This window comes from Orycteropus afer, unplaced genomic scaffold (genome assembly GCF_000298275.1).
Source record: "Orycteropus afer afer isolate SDZICR_OR568_19922 unplaced genomic scaffold, OryAfe1.0 scaffold00292, whole genome shotgun sequence".
Lineage (NCBI taxonomy): Eukaryota > Metazoa > Chordata > Mammalia > Tubulidentata > Orycteropodidae > Orycteropus > Orycteropus afer.
In genome coordinates, this window is record NW_006921879.1 from 1,528,996 (window position 1) to 1,544,695 (window position 15,700).

The 15,700-nt window shown below is 40.1% G+C and overlaps 1 protein-coding gene across 1 annotated transcript in view; it reads left to right on the forward strand.

Moving 5' to 3' along the window:
• The window catches only part of RPGRIP1 (RPGR interacting protein 1), a 65,955-nt gene that overhangs the window by 46,240 nt on the left and 4,015 nt on the right, over window positions 1-15,700 (forward strand). Inside the window, 4 exon segments of the mRNA XM_007951234.1 lie at window positions 1,761-1,766; window positions 2,889-2,989; window positions 8,401-8,593; window positions 13,331-13,415. Coding sequence (XP_007949425.1) covers window positions 1,761-1,766; window positions 2,889-2,989; window positions 8,401-8,593; window positions 13,331-13,415 — 385 coding nt within the window.

Here is a 15,700-nt window from a genome sequence, read left to right on the forward strand (position 1 = left end):
TCTGGCTTCCTGGCTTTTAATCCCCTTTCTCCTGCTCTTCTGCCCTGCTGTTTTGTGCATCCCTGAGTTGTCTCTGGGGCTGACTGCTCCTCTGTCTGGGTTCCTGGCTTTTATCCCCTTTCTTCTGCTCTCTGGTCCTGCTGCTTTGGGCGGGCCTGAGTTTCCCCTCCTCACCTAATCCCTTTAGCTGATTGCTCTTCTCTCTGGCTTCCTGGCTTTTAATTCCCTTTCTCCTGCTCTTCCGGCCTGCTGCTTTGGGCGTCCCTGAGTTTTCTCTCCTCACCTGTAACCCTGGGGCTTCCAGGAAACCAAAGTCTTTGGGTTCCAGGGGGAGTATGGTTGCAAAGGTGAAACTTAAAGGAATCAGAAAGATAGGCAACTGAATTATGAAGAGCTATAATCATAGCCCAAGACCAGTGGAAAGATTTTCAATGTGCTGAAAGAAAATAACTAACTGCTATCAAGAATTTTCTACCTAGAAAAAAAATCTCTAGAACGTAAGCAGAATAGACATTTTCAGGCAAGGTAAAATGGAAAAAGTTAGCCTCTATAGCCTCATGTGTTAAAAATTTAAAGGTGGTTCTTTAGGCAGACGGAAAACGATCCCAGAAGAAAGCACAAAGTGCAACAAGGAATGAAGCGGAAGGAGTGTATATCAATTTAAATGACTGTTTAAGCCAAAAAATTAGCTTTTAGAGTTTAAAATATTCAGGATTAAATAGGCAATATAGTGGGTTGAATGGTCACCCTCAAAAAGATATCTCTATGCCCTAATCCCCAGAACCTGTCAATGTGGCATTATTTGTAAAAAGGCTCTCTAGATCTTGTTAAGGGTCTTGAGATGGAGATCATGCTGAAATATCCAAAACCAAAACCAAACTCACTGCCATGAAGTCAGATCCAAGTCATAGCGACCCCTCCTTGGGTTTCTGAGGGGGTATCACTACAGAAGTAGTTTGTCCAACCTTCCTTCTAAGGAGTGGCTGGTGGGTTTGAACCACCAGCCTTCTGGTTAGCCGTCAAATGCCATAGGCACTATGCCACCAGAGCTCCCTGAATTATCCAAGCGGGTCTTAAATCTGATGAGAATTGTCCTTAGTCACAGAGAGGGGAGACTCACAGAAAAAAGAAGGAGGCAATATGACCATGGATACAGAGACTAGAGTGATACATCCACAAACCAAGGAACCCCTGGAGCCACCACAGACTGGAATAGGCAAGGAATAGATTGTCCTAACCTAGGGGCTTTGGAGAGATTACGGCACCACTGACACTTTGATTTCAGACTTTTGGCCTCCAACTGTGATAGAGTCAATTTCTACTATTTTAAGCCACCAAATCTGTGGTAATCTCTTATGGCAGCGATACAAAGCTAAAGCAGTAATAACAAATGTTTGGAAATTAAACAATGAAATAATCTATGAGTCAAAGAAGAAATTCCAAGGATAATTTGAAAATATCTTGAGCTGAGTGAGAATGAAGGTACAACAACAAAGAGCTAAAGTCAATAACCTAGCTTCTATCTGAAGAAGCTAGAAAAAGAAAGATTAGTGTTGGCCTAATAAACGTAAAGACAATGAATTAATAATTAAATATAATACAACAAAAAGCCAGACCTTGATGACTTCATTGTTGAATTCTATCAAATATTTAAAAGAAATAATACCAATCCTTAATAAAACTTTTTTAGAAAATAGAAGAAAAGGTAAAACTTCCCAACTCATCTGATTATAAAGCTGCTGTTGTTATGTGCCAAGGAGTTAATTGTGACTCATAGGTATTTGCAAGAACTATTGTTTTGGGTCCCTAAACAGCTGGTCTCCAGCTGGTACCATATCTGCCTGTGGGCACTATGCTCCTGTGTAAGAATACAGAAACTCCAGGGCTCCACTCAGCCAAGCAAGACCCTTTTGAACCAGGTGACTCTTCGCAATGGTCCTCAATGGGACACCTGAGGAACAATGTACAGTGAAGCTTTGGATGGCACAGCTCAACTGGAAGCTAGTAAATCCATTTTCAAGATGGCTCACTCTAATAGCTGGCATACTGGTTCTGGCTGTCAGCTGAGAGTTCACCTGGGCCCTCTGTGGGTTGCTTGGACTTCCTTACAGCTGGGTACCAAGAATAAGAGTCCTAGAAGAACAAGGCAGAGGTGAATAGCATAAGCTACTTAGCATCACTTCTACCATACTTTTGATTGAGACAATCACACAGGTCTACCTCAGTTTAAGGGGAAGGAACATAGACCCTACCACTCAGTGGGAGGAGTTTCAAGGTCACACTGTTAGAAGAGCTTGTGAGATGACAGATAATGTTTGAAACCATCTTTGGAAACAATCAGCCACACCCTGTTTGTACTGCTCTTCCTCCAAAAAATTACCAAACTCACTGCCCTCGAGTCAGATCCGACTCATAGTGACCTCTCCTTGGGTTTCTGAGGGGGTATCTCTACAGCAGTAAATTGCCCAGTCTTCCTTCTGAGGACTGGCTGGTGGGTTTGAACTTCTGGTTAGCAGTCAAATGCCTTAGGCACTACGCCACCAGATTTTCTACTTGGCTTGGTTATTTTCTCCAGCCCATACAGAAGGAAGATCTTCCTTTTACTTTCTTTTCTTCCCCTCACCACATGCTTGCTTGTTTGTTTTGTTTTTATCTCTCTCCTTCCTTCCCTCCTTTTTTTCTTTTCCGAAAAGAAACCTGCGTACTCAGCAAACTTCCAAATAATTGAATCTTTGAAAAAGGGGGCTTGATTCTGAATAAATGCAGACAAAATCAGATACTCAGAACTAGTAATCAGCCAGTGGTTGGCCATGTGGGTTCTGGGTCCCTTCTTGGGTTGGACAGGGTGCTCTGAAATAGTTACATAACTCCAGCTTCTTCTCCAGCAGGTAGAGAATCCAGTGAAGAAGCTTCTGAAGTCAGTGAAACACAAACTACAGATAGTGATGATGTCATAGTGATACCATTATCTCAAAAATATCTTAAGGCAGTAAGTAGCATATTGTAAACAATGACAATTAATGTGCTTAATAACCAACCTATGTGAAGTTCAAATCCAATTTTAATGAACCTGATGGGAAATTCAAATTATTTAGTTAAATTTACATTGAGTATGATTGGAAGTCTATTGATACCGTAGGATGAAAGGATCATTTTCTTCATCTGGTGTCAGTGAGGACTTACTCAGACTCTTCTTTCTGCCTATTTGGGTCCCTTGCCAACCTCCTCTGGTTTGCATGTCTTTCATTGTGTTCTGTGATTAATCCAAGCCCTTTACATACACCTGAGGAGAACAAGTTTATGGTGGGAGGTGGAGGATGGAAGAGAGAAAAGGATTCTACATGAGATGGTGCAAAGAGATCATTCAGTTTTGCTGTTTTTGATCAAACATTTAAAACTATAAAACTTTACATAAATTATGAAAACTTTACATAAATTATATTTCAATAAAATATATTTTAAAAAAGTGAATGTGGGGTGAGTGAATGTGGTGTGGAGTGAGAGTGGTGTGTGTATGGTACACAGAAGTCAGTGTAGGGTGAGTGTGTCATGGGGGATGAGTGTGAGGGGTCAGTTGTGATATGGGGATGAGTGTGTGTGTGTGTGTGTGTGTGAGTGTGGGGTCTGGGGTGAGTGAAGATTGGAGTGTATGAGTGTGGTGTGTGGGTGTGAATGTCTGTGAATGTGGGGATGGATGTAAGTGCGAATGTTGGAGAGGAAGGTGGTGTGTGGCTCTCTGGGCTTTGCTCCTTGGTAGTAGTGGCTGGTTCCTGGGGCCCCTCTCCCCATGGTGAGAGGACCCTTGACAGAAAAAAAAAAAAAAAAAATATATATATATATATATATATACATATATATGTATATATAACCTGTAATTGCAGTTGTTTGTGGCAGTTGGTTTCTTTTGATTCCAAAATCTCTTTTGGAACTAACTGAGGATGGATGGATGGATGGATAGATAGGATGGATAGATAGATAGATTAAATATAAATATGTTGTTGTTGTTATGTACCAACAAGTCATCTCCAACTCACAGCAACCTCTCCTTGGGCTTCCGAGGCAGTATCACTACGGAAGTAGATTGCCCCACCTTCCTTCCAAGGAGTGGCTGGTGGGCTTGAACCCCAACCTTCTGGTTAGCAGTCAAGTGCCTAAGGCACTACGCCACCAGAGCTCCCAAAAAAACTCGCTGCCATCAAGTTGATTCTGACTCATAATGACCCCCTTTGGGTTTCTGAGGCAATAAATCGTTATGGAAATATATTGCCCAGTCTTCCTTCTGTGGTAAATGTAGATATATATGAATAAATATCCACAGACTTATTCAACAATTTCCAACAGTTACTGGGGTTACAAATTAGGAAGAAAACATAATCATTTTTCTTGAGGCACTAGAATGCTACCTAGGTGCTCAAAAAATATTTGTTGAATGAGTGACTGAATGAAAGATTAAAAGAGAACTTGAAGATTATGAACCTCATTAGAAACAATAGAGAATAATCAAGATGACCTAAAATCAAGTAGCTAGATTATATGATATAAATTCTATGGTTTGTAAGGTTTGTTGCTTTTGTAGAAGTCAGAAAAATCTTCTTTGGAAGCCAGAATTTGTGCTGAAGATTTGCAGGAAAATAAAGGATATTGGGGAGAAACAACTTAAAGTAAGGAGAGTTAACATTTAATATGACAAATATTTAAGTCTATCTTCTTCTGGACTTTTTATCTATCTTATTTAATTTTTACATTAATTCTATAATTAACGTCTTGGCAAATATTTAGAAGGGAGTTTAGAATCACAGAATGTTAGAATTGGATAACATCTTAGCTGTTACGGTAAAGATGAAGATTAATGATGTGTCTAGGATTATAAGGCTAGTTAGTGACAGAGCTAAAACTCCAGTCAAGGTTTCTAAACCATACTGCTTCTCAGATCAGCCCCAAAAGCAACCAGTTTTTAATTATAATAAGTCAGATTACATTAAAAATATTACCCTAAATTAAAGGTTCCTAAATAAGATTTCCCTTTAAAAAACTTTGAGTATCCAAAAGTGTTAATTGAGAAATTAAATATGGAAACTGAGCCTACTTAAGGAAAAAAAAGTGTTATAAAATTAATCTTATACCACACACATACGTATGAAATCATTATTGTATTTCAAAATAGGTAGGCATAAAACACATAGGGAGTTGAAACCCAAAGACAACACTTGAGTTGTTGCCACTCTCCTGGTGGGGTTAGGAAGGATAATAAGGAGCCAGCAGAGTCCAGAGGGAACTGGAGAGATTGGATTTAGACTGTGGTTTAGACCCTGGTTCAGCTATCTATGCCACTCTGGGGAAGTTGTCTAACCTCTTAGGTTTCTTCTTCTGAAAATGGTACTATTGATTATACTTACATTTTAGAGTTGTGCAAGATTTAAATAAGGTAATTGTGGTGGTAATGTGGGAGCTCTGGTGGCGTAGTGCCTAAGGCATTTGACTGCTAATGAGAAGGCTGGCTGTTCAAACCCACCAGCCACTCCTTGGAAGGAAGATAAGGTGATCTACTTCTGTAGTGATACCACCTCAGAAACCCAAGGAGGGGTGGGTCGCTATGAGTTGGATCCGACTCAAGGGCAATGAGTTTAGCTTAGTTTTGGTCCTTCTTCTGAACGGCTGTTGGATTTGAACCGCCAACCTTCTGGTTAGCAGTCAAATGCCTTAGGCACTACACTATCCATGCTCCAGCAGTAGTGTTTATCAAGGCTTATTCTCTTTTCTTACACTCTTAATTCTAAGTATTCAGGATGTCCTAACCCCTTGTTTCTGCTAGTTAATCATTTTAACAACCCCAGCCAAATTAGCTAGGACACCTGAATTAATAAAGCAATGGGAACTGTCTAGCACTAATCCTGAGGAATGACCTGCTCTCAGGGGCTCTGCCAGCAAGTTCAGATGAGTTAATATGTATTAGAGAGGATTATATTACTAATTATGTATTCCTTTTGATGTTCAGCTCCAATAAAATTCTGTAATAGAGTGAATTCACAAAAGGATTCTGGATTAAAGGAAAATATAAGATTGAAGCATATAAAATTGCCATTTTTATACATTAAAAATGGTTGACTACTATCAATTAGATGTTATTCAACTTACTGGGAATGAATAAAGCCTCCATGTGCACCTAGCTCAAATTTGAATCTTATTTATCAAGAATGTTGTTGTTGTTGTTATATGCCATTGAGTCAGCCCCAACTCATAGCGACACCTCCTTGGGTTTCCGAGGCAGCATCACTACTGAAGTAGATTGCCCCATCTTCCTTCCGAGGAGTGGCTGGTGGGTTTGCACCGCCAGCCTTCTGCTTAGCAGTCAAGTGCCTTAGCCACCATGCTGCCAGAAATCCCTTATCAAGAACGGTTACTCCTAATGAACCTGTATTGTCAGAAGAACATTGATATAGTTGGCATAATTATGGATTCCTGGTATTTGGCCCAGGATTATTAGCATGTTTAATATTTCAAAAAGTTACACAAATCAGATGGGAATACATTTTTCTGTAAAACATTAAAATATAACAGATAAAGCTAATTCTCCTTTGACCACCCCCCACAATCTCTGCTTCCTCTTCTCCAAGAAAAGCATTGTTTTAAATTTTGGAATATGTCCTTTCAAACTTTTTTTTAAACAACTTTAGCATTCTTATTTAATATTGGTTTTTGTTTTGCCTTCAAATAAGTGTCATTAAATGGTACATACTCTATTCTGTTCTGTTCTTTTCTCTCATTTAAAAGAAATGGTAGTGAAACCTACTGAACTGATCCATCAAAGTGTCAAAGCCTGAATTTTACACTATAATGAGTCGATAGTGTGTACAGTGGGTGTCGTGGAAGGGTTTCAAGGGGCCACTGAGAAGAAAACTCCATGTAGTTTCATCTTCTTTTCAAAAGGCACCCCCAGATGATTCTGATGCAGTTGACCCACAGGACTATACTTTGAGAAATCTTGCCTGCTAAACTTCCTAGGAGGAGGCATAGAAGCTCCACTTGCTTCCTAAGGGAAGAAGAGATTGGGAGCAAAGGGCAGGCCTTAAGATGAGTAGTACATATTGGCCTGGCACCCTAAAGGAAAGAAACAGCCAGGCAGGAAAACTATAGCTGGCGGGGGGCATCCTGGGTTGTGTCATTCTGCCCCATTATGGAAGGAAGGGGTCATTTGACTTCTTGAAATTAGTCAGCCATCTCCTGGTGTCCCTAATGCCAAAGTGGACACCAAACCAAACTCACTGCCATCAACTCAATTCCAACTTATAGCGACCCCGTTGGGATTTTTGAGGCGGTAAATCTTTACGGAAGTAGATTGTCCAGTCTTCCTTCTGCAGAGTGGCTGGTGGGTTTGAACCACCAATGTTGGTTAGCAGTCAAATGCCTTAGGCGCTACGCCACCAGAGCTCCCTAATGTGGACATAGGGACGGTCAAAAGAGAGGGTAGTGGTGGTGGCAGCTGCTTTGAAGTGGAGATAAAGTACCGGAGTTGCTGTAGAGGGTGAGGTACTCTGATGGCCCGCACTTAGGTTGGCTCAGGAAACAGTTATTTGGTGCAGTGGCTGCATGAAAAACCCCACTGCTGTCGAGTAGATTCTGACTTATAGCTACCCTATAGGACAGGGTAGAATTGCTCTATAGTGTTCCCAAGGCTCTAAATCTTTATGGAAGCAGACTGCCACATCTTTCTCCTGTGGAGTGGCTGGTGGCTTCAAACTGCCGACCTTTTGGTTTAAGCCAAATGCTTAACCATTGTGCCACCAGGGCTCACTTAGAGTGGCAGAAGCAGCTACTAAATTTCCAATATTAACCTGTAGGTCCTATAAGTCCTAACCTTGGGAAAATGCTGGTTAGTTTTCATCTAGAAAGTTTTAAGATGTCTGTTCAGAAATTTTCTTGATTGTTTTATATGTGGAATTGGCTGGGAAAAGCTCAGATGGAATGATTCGCTGGATTGGAAGATAGAACAATGGATTCTTTTTACAAATTTTCCCCAGATTAGCTATAGTAATTCAGTCAAGTTGCCTGTTGTTGCCAGTTTTACCTATAATTGATTGTCAAGTAGTAGTATGTTAGATAGGAGCTCTGGTAGCATAGTACCTAAGGCATTTGACAGCTAACCAGAAGGCTGGTGGTTCAAACACACCAGCCACTCCTCGGAAGGAAGGTTGGGCAATCTACTTCCATAGTGATACTGCCTTGGAAACCCAAGGAGGGGTCGCTATGAGTCGGGTCTGACTCGACGGCACACAACAACAACAACAGTGTGTTAGATAACAGGTGACTATGCCTTCTAGACGATAGTGCATTAATTAGATGGAATACAACACTTGGAGCATTACTAACCTTTAGGACATAAATAAATATTTTCCTTATTAGGCTTCAGAGAAGATGTGCATTGAAATTGTCTCCCTGGCCTTCTACCCAGAGGCTGAAGTGATGTCTGATGAAAACGTAAAACAAGTGTATGTTGAGTACAGATTCTACGATCTGCCCTTGGCAGAGACAGAGACTCCAATATCCCTGAGGAAGCCGAGAGCAGGCGAAGAGATTTACTTCCACTTTAGCAAGGGTAAGGCACTGTGTGTGGTTATAGGGAGAGGAGGCTGACAAATGCTTAGTCCAGAACTACCACTGGATTTCTTAATGGCATGATTCAATTATTTTGTTTCATTTATTAAATACCATTTATATGCATATGGCTTTTAAAAAATCAAATAGTCCCAAAAGATGTTAGTTAGAAATAATCAGCCCTTTGCCCCACTCTTCTCTACAAACTATGCCCCACCATAGTGCACCACAGCCATTTTTAACTTTTTTGGCTATTCCTTCTGGTATTTACCTCCATATTTTTAACTAATGTTTCTGTTGCAATTTCCTAATTCATCAAATTTAGACATTGTCCACTGTTCCTATTTTGGAACATAAATTTAGCTTTCTTTCACCATACCCATGCTCCCCCCATATTTTGATCATAAATTTTATTTAATCCAATTTTAATTATTTATCATGAATATATAAATATTATTTCTTAGAGAGCCAAGTAGTATGACCTTGATTATACTTTTTCTTGTTTATTATTTTGTTTGCCTCTATTTTTCATTTGCTCTATTTTCATTATTTCGTTGTTGTTAGGTGCCACTGAGTCAACTCTGACTTAAAGAAACACCAGTGTAAGAGAAGGAATCACTGCCCGATCCTGTGCCGTGCTCATGATTGTTTCTGCATTTGAGCCCATTGTTGCAGCCAATAGTCAATCTCTCTCACGGAGGGTCTTCTTCATGTTTGCTGACCCTCTTCTTTATCAAGCATGATGTCTTTCTTCAGGGACTGATCCCTCCTGATGTTGTTGTTGTTGTTATGTGCTGTCGAGTTGGCCCCGACTCATAGCAACCCCTCCTTGGGTTTCCAAGGCAGTATCACTACCGAAGTAGGATTGCCCAACCTTCCTTCCGAGGAGTGGCTGGTGGGTTTGAACCGCCAGCCTTCTGGTTAGCAGTCAAGTGCTTTAGCCACTATGCTACCAGAGTATGTCCAAAGTATGTGAGACAAGTCTTGCGATCCTCACTTCCAAGTAGCATTCTGGGTGTACTTGTTCTAAGACGGATTTGTTTATTCTTCTGGTAGTGCATGGTATATTCAATATTCTTCACTAATACCATAATTCAAAAGCAGTCTTCCTTCTTCATTGCCCAGCTTCACATGTATATCAGGCAACTGAAAATACCTCGGCTTAGCTCAGGTTCTTTAGTCCTCAAAGTGACATCCTTACTTTTTAACACTTTAAAGAGGTCTTTTGGAACAGATTTTCCCCAAGCAATATGTTGTTTGATTTCTTTTCTTTTTTTCCCCCTGTCTTTATCTTTATTCGTTGTTTGATTTCTTGACTGCTGCTTCCATTGTCATTGATTGTGGATCCTAATAAAATTAATCCTTCACAATTTCAATCTTGTTTCCATGATCATGATGTTGCTTATTGATCCAGTTGTGAGGATTTTTGTTTTCTTTATGTTGAGCTGTAATCCATATTGAAGGTTATAGTCTTTGATCTTCATCAGTAAATGCTTCAAGTCTTCTTAACTTTCAGCAAGCAAAGTTGTGTCATCTGCATTTCACAGGTTGCTCATGAGTCTTCCTCCAATCCTGATGCCTCGTTCTTCTTCATATAGTCCAGCTTCTCAGATTATTTGCTCAACACACACGTTAAGTATGGTGAAAGGATACAACACTGAAACACACTTTTCCTGGTTTTAAACCACACAGTATCGCCTTGTTCTGTTCGGACGACTGCCTCTTGGTCTATGTATAGCTTCCTCGTGAGCACAATTAAAAATTCTAGAATTCCCTTTCTTTATAACGTTATCCATAACTTGTTATGATCCACACGATCCACACAGTTGAATGCCTTTGCATAGTCTATAAAACACAAGTAAACATCTTTCTTGTATTCTTTGTTTTCAGCCATGATCTATTTGACATCAGCATTGATAATCTCTCCTTCTAAGTCCTCTTCTGAATCTGACTCGAATATCTGACAATTCTTTATCAACATACTGCTGCAACTGTTTTTGATAACTCTTTTCACATCTTCTAACAATCTCAAGTAATCAAACCTATTAAATAATTTATGGATATGTTTTGTTTTTTCCTGGAGGAACTCCCTCCATCCTCTTGTTTCTCTTAGGCCTTTGTTTAGCTCCCATCGCTGCCATCCCAAGCATTTTATTTAATTCTCTGCTGTACTGTCTTTCCTGTCTCCTAGATCCTGCATCATGCTCTGTCTTTATTAATTTCCTTATTTTATTGGATCGTATTTTCTAGTAACTTTTTAAGAAAAGGTACCTTGGAAGTCTTACTATACTGGCATTGCATTCAATTGACATTTTGACCAAAGAGAAATCTAGGTTGAAAACATTTTCACTCATAACTTCAAAGCAATTGGTCCTTGGTTTCCTAAATCCACGTGAGACATCAAACCTTTTGTGTGAAAACTAGCATGCCCTTCCTACCCTTGATTCCTAGATTAGATTTCCTCTTTATTTCTAGTTCTCTAATTTCAGGATAATGTACGTATTTTCACTTTAAGTGTTCTGGCCACTCCATGGGCTTTTTCAGTCTGCAAGCCCATGACTTTTTTTTTTAATTTTGATTTGGGTGAAGATTTACAGAGCAAATTCACTTCCCATACAGCAGTTCACATATACTTTGTCTCATGTCATTGACCACAGTTTACCACAATGCAACAGCTCCCCTCCCACTTCCTCCCCATAGTTACTTCTTCCCAGTGTCCATCCCTCCATACTCTCCTGCCCCCTGAGCTGTCTCCCTGTGCATAAGCAGCCCTTCCTTCTCCCATGATTGTTCTCTCCAGGGCGTGTGTCTACTTGAGGTAAATGTTTAACTCACATGTCTGTACATTGTTTGGCTGGAAACCACAGGTGTGGGTTCAATTCCAGACCTGAAGGGTAGCTAGGGGCCATAGTCTCAGTGGTTCCACCAGGCTCTGTTGGACCAGCAAACCTGGTCCCCACCTTTTTTTTTTTTCCTCCAAATGATTTTGAGTTTTGTTCCACATTGTTCTCCCTCTCTATCCAGGATCTCCTACATCCCTTCCAAGTGGATGACAGTGGTAGCTGAAGCCCATGACTTTTAGTTGTGGAAAATTCTATTGTATTTCTTTGATAATTTTATCCCTAGTAGTAGAATGTTGGGTCTTCCAAATTGATCCTCTGTTTATCATTTTCATCCTATAATTCCATCTGTCTTTTTTCTTTTTGAGATATTTCCTTAAGTTTATCTTCTGGTCATCTATTAAATATTTAAGTTCTAATAACTCTTTTTTGTTCTCAATTTCTTTCTTTTTTTATTGTATCTCATTTTAATATATTCTATCAAGAAGATAGAAATTTACTTCTCACTTACGGTAAACAAGTTCAGAGGAGGGAGTCCAGGGCTGGCATGGCAGCTACATGACATCATCAGGGATCCCACCTTCTCTCTTTCCTTTCTGTCACCTTGCTGTTGGTCGCTGTTGAGTTGATTCTGACTCATGGTGATCCCCTGTGTGCAAAGTAGAAGTGCACTCCATAGGCTTTTCAGACTGTCACCTTTTGGAAGCAGATTGCAAAGCCATACTTCTGAGATGTATGTGGGTAGGTTTGAACTGCCAACATTTTGCTCAGCAGTCCAGCTCTTAACCACATGCACCACCGAGGGACTCCTATTATCTTAGCACCTGCCTTCCACCCTTCTTGTTACCTCCCTCTTTTTGGTTACCCCATGATCCTTGATGGCTGCTGGGGAAAGGAAGACTACCTCCCAGATAAGCCTTTTAAGCAATTTTCCCTGAGGTGTCACACAATACAATGGCCAGAACTTAATCACTTGGCCATAGCTAGCTAAAAAGGAAGCTGGGAAACCTAGGCTAATTTATTTGAACTTCAACATTCCCATATAAAAATAAGGAAAATGGATGGTGAGATAAGCATCTTGAACTTGCCACAAACCCAAATCTCCAGATGACCCAAAAGTCAGCTTCCTAGAACTCTTTCGGCTGTGGAATCATGAGAACACATTTATTTTGGCATATAATAAAACAGCTTTCCATGCTGATTATGAAAGGCAACACACTTTTTCTTAAAAGGCCAGATAGTACATGTTGTTGTGGTTGTTGTTACGTGCTGTCAAGTCGGACCCGATTCATAGTGACCCCTCCTAGAGCTTCCAAGGTGGTATCACTATGGAAATAGATTGCCCAATCTTCCTTCCGAGGAGTGGCTGGTGGGTTTGAACCGCCAGCCTTCTGGTTAGCAGTCAAGTGCTTTAGGCACTATGCTACCAGATAGTACATATTTTAAGCTTTCTGGGCCATGTAGTCTCTGTCACAACCACAGAACTTTGCCACTGTTGCTCAAAAGCACCCATCAGACCAAAACCAAACTCACTGCCATCGAGTCAAACATATAGAGACCCCCATTGGGTTTCCAAAGCTGTAAATCTTTACGGAAAGAGACTGCCTCATCTTCTTCTGCAGAGCAGCTGGTGGGTGTGAATGACCAACCTCTTAGTTAGCAGCCAAATGTGTTAACTACTGTACCACCAGAGTTCCTTTCAAAAGCAGCCATGCACAATACATAAATGGGTGTGGCTGTGTTCCAATAAAAGTTTATTTACAAAAATGAGAGGCTAGTCCTTGGGTCACAGTTTGCCAGCTTTTGCTTTATATTACTGTATTTACTGCTTATGGAAGTCTTCGTGTCCAAAAGCAACTGTGTATGGCTCTGCCTTTTGTTTCCTTTTCTTAACATAGTGATAGACCTGGACCCGATGAAGCAAAAAGGTCGAAGGCAATTTCTTTACACCATGTTGAATGGACAAGATCCTGAGCAAGGACAGTAAGTACCTGCTTATCTGCTTTGAAAGAAAAGAGAAACTTAGACAGGAATTCTGTAGTTTGAGTTTGGTTTTGTGCTAATGCTGAGTATTTGAATAACTTCTTTCAGAAGTAATTTACCCTTAATAAATTTCCCATCTACTTCAGTCGAATTTATGTTTGTGGCTACTTGGTCAATTATTATAATTTCATAGGTTTATAGGTTTACTTCAATTCTCATCAATGTTAGCCCCAGTGGGGACTTTTTCTGTGTGTGGCAGTGATTTAATTAAATATAAAGTGTTCTATATATATACTGAATGGACAAAAGGTTTTGACATTCTAACATAATTTGATTTGTTTCTTATGCATACAATGCTATTGCTAGCTAACCAAATATTATATCTTTATAATATTAATTTTATATTTAGATTTTTAATTATTTTCTTTACTGGAATGTTTTGACTTTGGCATACCTAAAATAAATTCTAGGACTGCTTTAAAATTTTAGGAATGTCAGTTGTTCTTATTATTCCTGTAATCAGAGAGGGCTTCCTTTTAGTTTCCAGGTAAAATACATATGATATATTTATAATAAAAAAAATTATATCCAAACTTAACTGAGCATCCTATTTTTGTTTTATTTTGCTCATTCTAGCCCCTTTGTGTGTGCGTGCGTAAGAAATGGGGCCTTATGTTTTAATTCATTACTTTTTTAAAGGCCCAATAAATTTGTTTAATCTACACTTACTTTAGGGAGCTCTGGTGGCATAGTGCCTAAGGCCATTTGACTGCTAACCAGAAGGTGGGTGGTTTAAACCCACCAGTCACTCCTTCTTGGAAAGAAGGTTGGGCAATCTACCTCTGTAGTGATACTGCCTTGGAAACCAAAGGAGAGGTCACTATGAGTTGGCAGTGAGTTGCATTGAGTTACATTTACTTTGTCTCCAGTTAGTTTTAGGAAGGACTGAAAAAAGGAGCCAGTAGAAATAAACAGTGAATCTGAGTTCTGTATCACAGTGGACTAACCTCCCTGATAACTTTGGAAATGCAAAGTGGTTTGTTTTCTCCCCTTTTGTACAATTGTTAAATTTAGCTTCCCCATCCTAACCCCAACCCTAAGCATTCCTAGAACTCTTCCTTTATTCCCTCACAAACCAAACCAAACCATACTCACTGCCATCAGGTCGATTCCAACTCGTAGCGACCCCCTTTGGGTTTCTGAGGCAGGAAATCTAGACTGCCCGGTCTGCCTTCCGTGGAGTGGGTGGTGGGTTTGAACCACCAACCTTCTGGTTAGCAGTCAAATGCTTAAGGTACTATGCTGTTCCCTCATAGGGCTATCCATTTTCTACTCAGTTTTAGCTTTCACTGCCTCAGGTTTGAATTGCCTTTGCCTTTGATTTTCTTTTTGGCTAGTATGGTATAGCGGACAGAACTTTGTAATAAACCTTAGATAGGGCAAAAACAAAACAAAGACAATTATCCAGGATGAAGGAAACCATCAGCATGTACACAGTACAGAAAGCTGAATGGAGTCCACTGAGTCTATGCCATGGGGCTAATTATATATGATTGATAACAAAAGGAGTATCACAAAATCCTAATTGGTGGCAGATCGATTCATCACTGTTGCCTGTTGCTGGCAGGACTACAGAAGCAGGGAAAGGGCAGTGATTGGGATAAGTACATAAATAAAGGAGCTCTTGTGGTGTAGTACCTAAGGCGTTTTGACTGCTAACCAGAAGGTTGGCAGTTCAAACCCACCAGCCACTCCTAGGAAGGAAGATTGGGCAATCTACTTCTGTAGTGATACCTCTTCAGAAATGCAAGGAGCGGTCGCTGTGAGTCGGATGTGACTTGACGGCAGTTAGTTTGGTTTTGGTTTTTTTGAAGGCTTAATGAAAGTGTCTCTACTGAGCCTGTTTGAATCTGGGGTCTCTTTTCCCCTATTACACAAGGATTTTATTGTACTTGGATCCACAGTCAATGCCCATAGAAATCAAATGATGACCTATTGCATTGCATTGGGCAAATCTGCTGCAAAAGACCTCTGTATAGTGTTAAAGAGAAAAGATGCCACTTTGAAGACTAAGGTTTGCCTGACCTAAGCCACGGTATTTTCCATAGCCTCATAAGCATGTGAGTGCTGGACAATTCATAAAGAAGACCACAGAAGAATCGATGCATTTGAATTGTGGTATTGGTGAAGAATATTGAATGTATCATGGACTACTAGAAGAATGAACAAATCTGTCTTGGAGGAAGTACAGCCAGATATTCCTCAGAAGCAAGAAGGGCTAGATT